This window comes from Conger conger, chromosome 6, assembly GCF_963514075.1.
Source record: "Conger conger chromosome 6, fConCon1.1, whole genome shotgun sequence".
NCBI lineage: Eukaryota > Metazoa > Chordata > Actinopteri > Anguilliformes > Congridae > Conger > Conger conger.
In genome coordinates, this window is record NC_083765.1 from 62121626 (window position 1) to 62130192 (window position 8567).

An 8567-nucleotide genomic window follows, 5' to 3' on the forward strand; every position below is an offset into this window, starting at 1 on the left:
TGTTCAGCATCGAACATTGATGCCTGAGCAGATGACGGCCCCGCCCGACCCCGCCTCGGTCCTCTGCCCTCGTCACTGAGCACCGCTGAGCACGCTGCCTGCCATCTGACGCCCGCTCCTGGGCCCCGTGCGGCAGGCCCCTCCGCTCCGCAGGTGGGCCCCTGGGGCCAGAGTCTGTCTCCAGCCCTGTGTGTGTCAGCCACCTGCTCCTTCAGCAGCCATCTTGTGTCACTCTGCCATTTGAGCCATTGTTCCTGCGGTGGTGGAGAGGGGCACGGCCTTTTCTGTCCTATAACAAGCGTGCCGATGTGTTTGTATAGTGTGACAAATATGCAGCATATATAATGTAGCCTTTCTGTACTTGTGCAGAGAGAGAGAATCGGATGACAGCCACCAATTACTGTTGCGATTACACTTATGAATCGGCATTTAAAGGGATATTTCCCTTTGGAGTAACACAAGTCATTTTGCAGAGCCTACGGCATTGTACTTGCACAGCATGATTTCTACCCACATCAGCTGTTGCTGCTGGTTATTGATGACATCACTGTTCATCCTGCTTGTCAAGCTCCCACTTTTCCCCCATTCATTTTCAGGACCTCGCCAAAATTAATTGTTATAAAGCACAAATGAAAAAAGAGTACTAATGTCGAGCACCTTCATGTGCGCAATGACAATCCAATGGAGTACAATGGAGCTCCTTAAAATTACTCTACAGTGAAATATCTCTTCAATACCAGAACATTAAAAAATGTTTGCCTCTGTGAGAATTGGTTATTGGTTATTTTCTGAAATCTGGTCTCTGAGCATGTCATAAAGAGGAACTAAACCAGAGAGAACTGCATTACACTCAGGGTTTCTGTGGTCTAACCGTGAGCTGAGTGTCCCATGACCTGACAATGCAATGCATGCTGGGGCAGTTCTCTCAGAGAAGTGAAGTGGGGGCCACGTGTGCTCTGTGAGTCTGGTCGCCCGGTTCCTGTAAAGTAACCAGTCACTGCTTATAGCTGCATGGTGTCTCAAGTGACAGAGTGGAAACAGCACTACAAGTTGCCATGGCTCGATTTTGAAAAGCCATTTGCAGTAGGCCTCTTGGCCCTATTTAATACAGCTGTGTTTCCTTTAGGAACCTGGCTGTGTTTCCTGTAGGGGCATGGCTATGTTTTCTGGAGGGACCTGGCTGTGTTTCCTGTAGGGGCATGGCTATGTTTTCTGGAGGGACCTGGCTGTGTTTCCTGTAGGGGCATGGCTGTGTTTCCTGTAGGGACATGGCTGTTTCTTGTAGGGACATGGCTGTTTCCTGTAGGGACCTGGTTGTGTTTCCTGTAGGGACATGGCTGTTTCTTGTAGGGACATGGCTGTTTCCTGTAGGGACCTGGTTGTGTTTCCTGTAGGGACCTGGCAGTATTTCCTGTAGGGCTCAGCTGTGTTTCCTGTAGGCCCCTGGCTGTGTTTCCTCTAGGTCTCTGCCTATGTTTGCTATAACCCCATGTCTTTTAACTGCCCCTGGTTGTGTTTATTAAAGGGCCCTAGCTGTGTTTAGTGTACAGCTCTGGGAGTGTTTCTACAGACTTCTGACAGTTCTGTTATATATATGTTAGGTTTCATGATAGGTTTCTGTCAGTGAAACGGAAGACACTTTCATTGCAACAGTGGAGTATAATCATATTGCCTTGTAAAGTGAGCAGGGACGCCTGATTCTTTACTCATGTGCGGTGGGCTTGGGGGTTGGGTAGGGGCTCTGAGGAGTCTTGTGTATCCCAGCCCTCCCCCACTCCCCCTCGGGATTTCACTGGAACACAGGAAGTCGTTTTTCTGCCTCCCTGGCTTTAAACATGTTGGCACTCTTTAACATCTGAATAAAAATGTTTTCAGCAGCTATCCTTTGCCCTCTCAATGTGAATATGATGCTGTTTGGTAATCAGAAAAGAGCTGAGCTGATCAAGAAGGCAATGTTTATACTTGAAAACGTCAACTTTTATGATAAGCTTCTGGTTAGTGTTTATGATAAGTTACAGAAAGGGTTGTTTTGCAGCCATTGTATTTATTCAACGCCAAGTGTCCTTGGCTAACCTGAATATTTCCACTAATAAGGCAGTTAAAAACAAAACAGTACATGCACTGTATACTTTTAATGAAAACAAAAATGATAGCCATAACGGTAATTTAATACTGCATAACTGTGTGTTAAAATACACTTGAGCATAAGCTCTGGTGGCCCTCTGAATAGAGACTACAGTAAGTATAGTGAGTAAGAATAGTGAGTTCTTCCTGCTCCAGGCTTGGCAGAGCTACATTAGGTTTCACTTTTTCCAGCTGAGATGTGGCTGCTTTACCCAGAGTCACGGCAAGAGACGCCAGTGCATACGAATCCGGTCTGACTTACTTCCCCTGAGGGGAGTACACCTACTGCGCCTGCACACGGTTATAATCATCAGCTCTGCCCGGCATTTCTGTCTGCGCTGACATTTGGATATCTGTCTGTGCTGCAGACTTAAAATCTCATTTCTTTTCTTTGATGTGATTTGTTTCTGTCTGTGCTGTATTTTGTTAGTTTGTAAACAACATCAAAACAACCCTGATCAGGTTTAACAAGTACCTTTTTATCTGTTATTAAGCATAAGACTTCTATCCTGACTGTTTCCAATTTGTACAATGATCTGACCTCCTGCTGAACTTCCTTGACTTGGTGGAATGTGGAACTAAGGTAGCTTTTTTATTGTGATTCCCTTGTGACCTCTCCTAAACTCCAAAGTCAGAGTCAGGTTTAATGTACATGAAACACAGTGAGTGCTTTTGCAGTTGGAATCGCATGATTTCCCTGAATTATTCTGCCAAGAACGAGGAATGATTTTCTTTCCCCCAAATACAACACTCCTACTGCTCTATTTATAACTTATCTATGTATAGAAAATTCAAGCTGAACCTTTTATCATCTATTCCTTACAGAACACAGAGGGAGCGTTACCATTTATATTGGTTGTTCTCCTCTAAAACGATTTAACTGCTGCCTTGTCAAGTGGCATTAATATTATATTTGTGTGGATTAGTCCTGTAAACCTGTGACCCGAGTTTGTGACTTATACATCCCCTGGTGTTGACACATCCCCAGGCGTTTACTGTATACGGCTGTATGCTATCTCCCCCCAGGCACCCATATCAGAAATTCCTCAGCTTTCTGGGAGACGGAGTCTCCATCCAGGGAGGCTGAGTGTGTTCCTTCATCGCCCTCACTCTCTCTGGGGGCACGGGCCAGCCCGCGGTCATCTTTTAAAGGGTGGAGGCAATCGGCAGCCTGTGTTTCAATTTAGGGACGTTACAAGGGAACAAAAAAACAAGTATTTTAATCTTATGTTGAGACATAAAATCGTATTTAATTTTTTTAGTTTTTGGTAAATAAGACCAAAATATTGCAAATGAGGTAAGACAGCTTGACACATTTCAAGATTTGCTAATGGAATAAGAAAATGTCAAGGAAACAAGCTAATATGTTCTACTTGAGAGATAAAAAAGATATTTTTACAGAAAAATCTTCCTACAAGTCTAAAGCGCTTGTTCAGTCACTTTTCGCAGCAGAACTGGCCTTCTGTTCTCTGAGTTGGTTCAGAGCTGTCTCACCCTGCCCCAGTGGGGAAACGCAGTCTGACGGGAGCGGTGATGTCACAGCCAGGGATGAATGAATCTCCATTTCAGGACCAGCGAGAGATACAGTAGGCCTCCGCCAAGCCTCAGCATGGAGCATCATTTCCCAAAAAGCTTTTTCCACCCTGGCATAGACGGCCAGTCCATAACTCATGCCTCTTTTCGCTTGTTTGCTTGACCATTCATTTAGATAATGCCGTCAATGGCTGCATTCAATATTAACGAGGCAGCACATTTCAAATATGCTTAAACTTGCTAGCTCAGTACAAAAAAGCATCACAAAATTAAATTTAATGAAAGCGGGTTATATTTTTGGGCTGGGGGGCTGGACTGTGTGTGTGTGGGAGAGAAAGTGAGAGTGAGTGTGTGTGTGTGTGTGTGAGTGTGTGTGCGTGTGTGTGAGTGAGTGTGTGTGTGTGTGTGTGTGTGTGAGTGTGTGTGCGTGTGTGTGAGTGTGTGTGTGTGTGTGTATATGTGTATGTGTACGTGTGTGTGTGAGTGTGTGTGGGTGTCAGTGCGCGTGTGTGTGTGTGTGTGTGTGTGAGTGTGTGTGTGTGTCAGTGCGTGTGTGTGTGTGTGTTCGCGTGTGTGTGTGTCAGTGCGCGTGTGTGTGTGTGTCAGTGTGCGTGTGTGTGCGCGTGTCTGTGTGTGTCAGTGTGTGAGTGTGTGTGTATATGTGTAAGTGTGAGTGTGTGAGTGTGTGTGTATGTGTGTACGTGTGTGTGTGTGTGTGTGTGTGAGTGTGTGTGTATATGTGTACGTGTGTGTGTGTGTGAGTGTGTGTGTATATGTGTACGTGTGTGTACGTGTGTGTGTGTGAGTGTGTGAGTGTGTGAGTGTGTGTGCGCGTGTGTGTGTGTGTCAGTGTGTGAGTGTGTGTGTATGTGTGTACGTGTGAGTGTGTGTGTGAGTGTGTGTGTATATGTGTACGTGTGTGTGTGTGTCAGTGTGTGAGTGTGTGTGTATATGTGTACGTGTGTGTGTTTGTGTGTGTGTGAGTGTGTGAGTGTGTGTGCGCGTGTGTGTGTGTGTCAGTGTGTGAGTGTGTGTGTATATGTGTACGTGTGTGTGTGTGTGAGTGTGTGAGTGTGTGTGTGTGTCAGTGTGTCAGTGTGTGTGTATATGTGTACGTGTGTGTGTGTCAGTGTGTGAGTGTGTGTGTATATGTGTACGTGTGTGAGTGTGTGTGTGTGTGTGTGTGTGTGAGTGTGTGAGTGTGTGTGTCAGTGGGCCCTATTCTCTGTCTCTGCTGGTCACAGTCAGTACAGTGGCACTCTCTCCTCCCTGGCTCCCAGCAGCCTCAGGGAGACAGGTTCTCAAAGTGCCAAGTGACACAGCGAACCCAGCCATGCATGGCTGATACAATAACAGCAGACACAAACAAATAGAAATAATATGCTTTTCTCAGAGGGACTGGGAACCCCTATAACACAAAGAACTGGCTTTCACTATATTTCATTAGTTTGCCCAATATATTCTTCTCACTGATGCACTGAGCTGTCGAGCTGCTCCTCACTTCGCTCTGCGTCATTCCCACTTCCAAACGAGCCTGGGTCTATATAGGAAATGACTGTGGTCACATTACCCAATGCCAGGACTAAAATAGGCTCAATAAAATACAGCAGGATGATGACTGTACTGTGCTCCCTGTCACCTGTAGCCTAATGAATCTGAAATGTATGTTATAAGTTTCAGTAATGCCCAGCCATCCTCTAGAAACCTGCAATGGTTTTTCTTGTGTTTCCTGAAATGTTTCAATAAATGGCAGAGAAAGTATTCCTGGCAGAGTCAGAGATTGCCCAATGCTACCAGCAGAGTGTCTTGTTAAGCCGACTGAAAAAGAGTACTGGGCTTCAGAGCTGAAATTCAGCATTTAATTTATCTGCGGAGAAATAGCTGCTTTCTCCCGCCTCATCTTTTCCAGTTGGATGCCCCCTTTTTTTAAGGCTCTGACAGATTTTCCAGTTCCAGTTTCTGGCAGCATATGCTTTCAATCGGCAGACACAAGGCAAGGCAAAACTACATCTGTGGAGCAGATTAAAGACCAGGGAGGGACCCAGTGCAAGTGTACTGTACCAGACTCAGCCCTCAGACGTTTGGCCAAAAAACGTCACCAATATGGTGCTTATTTCACGCGTTATGATTAGTCATTTATTTAAGCACTTGATTGGGGGTGTCAGTGCCAGGTGTTTGCAGTGAAATAAGACTCCGGAGAGAGAGCGAAAGACTCGGCAACCTGGCGCCCCGTTAAAACTCACCTCCCTTAACACGTCACGCGGTGTGCGAGGGGCGCTGCATCACGTTACGGGGCAGAAAACGAGGGTTTGTTTTAGCTAGACTCCTGGAATGTGGCCATTCCATCTGACCACATGACTTACTCTCGAAGGCCTCCAGTACTATTACTCTCAAAGGAGGAAAAGTCAAACTAGCCATCTTTTCACTGGAAAGAAATGCTTAGCAAATTATCGGAAAGACTGTGTTTCGGTGTGGAATACCATTCTAACAGCAACCTCTGTTTTTTTGACAGACTGAAAGACTAACATATATGCAGTTCATAAAACACAGCTCAATAAATTAATAATAAACTATGCTAACTGGATATTCCCAAGATATACCTTATTGTCTACACAGTGCAGAACACAGACCGAGATGATTTAACTGTACCTTACATATCTATTCTATTTAGTGCTTGTATAGGCTTCTATTCAATTTAAACACTTAAAAAACACAAAAAGCTTAATGAATTCAGAATATTGAATTTAAATTTTCATATCATCATGAATTTGGCAGTCACTACAATGCAGCAGCTTATCCAAATTGATGTTTTTGATGAACCAATTTGTCATTTTTGAGTGTGAACGTAATCCTTTCAGTTTTGGTCCACAGTGAATATTATATCTTCAGTAGTGTTTCATATTGAAATGTTATATTAAAACACTATATATCTGCCTGGATATTTTTAGTATATTTATGCTATTGTTAATATTGTCGGAATATAGCCTGTCTCTGTGGATACTCAGCATTGGAGAACGGAAAGGGAGTGAGGTAGCAAATTTGAGACACACAAAAGCCCTAAGGTGTTGATGTTTAAACAGCAGAGAGAATCTGAAACAGTTTTATACTCGTGCAGTCTAAAAAGAAAGGCTTTTGACTGATACGACCCCTCTCTTGTGTCTCTGGAATTCAGATGTTCCAGACAAAAATATAATTGAACAAGGCACCCGATAGAAAACGCTCACAAAGTGTTGAAACAACAATTGGCTTATGCTTAATAACCACACCGAATGCATTTGTACGGCCATAACACCTGAAGGGGACACTTTTCACACAAAGGCCAGCATTCAGCTGAAAGATCACAGCTCTCACCCAGAGCTTTAGAGCGGATTAAGATGCCGGAGCGTGAGCTGGAACTATGGGGTGTAATGATATCACGCTGCTTACACGGCTGTAATGCAACACTGCTGCTTTGCTGAGTCAAAATGTAGATTAACCAACATATCTAATTGTAAAAATCTCCCTTTCAAATCAGAAGAATGGCCAAGTTCTTGGGAAAGCTGCTTACAAGCTATTAGTGAAGTCCTTCTTTGATGATTTGTTTTTTGTGGTGGGGCTCACACAGCCCTTTAAGGCTTACAGAGTTTCCCTCTCCCAGTAAAGTAACCCTGAATTCATCAATTCGTTTTTTGGAATTTTAAAGTGCTTTATGTTGATAATTTGTTTTCATACCATAGACGTGGAGTGGTGAGTCCTTTCATGCGGTTTGGAATCACCTGTGAATACTGATTCATGACCATCTGTGTTTATACACTGCCTCTTTGCTGATGGGCATTGGCATGGGACTGGATTCTGGAATTTCCCCCACTACACCTGTACTCCCACAGCATCCCTTGATAGAATAGTTACGATGCTATAGAATGCTACGATGTCTTCATCTACTGTACTATAGCAGCAATTATACAGAAGGTATTCCATTTAAAAATGCATCTGTGTTACACAGTTCTAATTGGATTTCAGACACAAGATATTGACTATCCAATCTGTATTTCAGTGGACCAAACCTTGTCTATAACCCCACAATATAATCCCACTAACAATCTGATTAATCACTGCATTTTGTCATTTTTTCCAAATCTTCCCACTTACTGTTTTACACATTGCTAACACTTTTTGAGTCTGGAGATTTATCACCATTCAAGAATTCATGCTGAACTTACACAACACTATAAAAATATCTTGAAAACTGTGTACATCTGGTACATCTATGACAAGGAAACAATAATATATTTCATCTTTCACCACAATAATACATCTTTACTGCTTGGCTCAACCCTTTTCAGTTCCAATTATAAATCTCACAGGAGCACATTATTACTAGAAAAAAAGCTTTGTCTTCCATTAATAAGAAGGCATTCACAAATACAGTCTGTACCCACCACAGAGTGGTGTACAGCTAAATGAAGAGAACTAAAATCCCAGGAAACCCAACGTGCTGCTACAGAGCTTGACAACATGTGCCTGAGCTTGCCAGATCCGCTCCTAACGTTACGTGTGCTTGCAGTCAGCACATAGCAGACCCAGTAGCGGGCTGCCAGTTAAGATTGGGTTATGTGAAGTTTTGATTTGAACCCCCCCAGCCTTACCTGGAGAGAGTTCTCCTTCACTCAGCTCTCCGGAGTCAGAATCCATCTTCCCCTGAGGACCTCTTCTTCCAGGAGACGTGGTTTCTAAGCGGGACGTTTGTGAGGAGAAGCAGCTGTGGGTAGAAAGGACCTGGCAGGGAGGCTGCCTGCTGCTTAGTGGGCTCCCGTTCCTCTCGCCACTCTCTCTCTCTCCGTCCCTCCCTCTCTCTCACTCTCTCTGTCCCTCTATCGCTCTCTCTCTGTCCCTCCTCCTCTCTCTCTCCTTCTGTCCCTCCTCCCTTCCTC

General features: G+C 44.2%; 1 protein-coding gene across 1 annotated transcript in view; it reads right to left on the minus strand.

Annotated features, from left to right (window-relative positions):
- LOC133131186 (tumor necrosis factor alpha-induced protein 8-like protein 3) overlaps positions 1–8567 on the minus strand; it is a 23298-nt gene extending 14731 nt beyond the window's left edge. The window contains exon 1 of the mRNA XM_061246406.1: positions 8283–8567. Coding sequence (XP_061102390.1) covers positions 8283–8328 — 46 coding nt within the window. The 5' untranslated portion in view covers positions 8329–8567. The remainder of the gene's footprint in view (positions 1–8282) is intronic.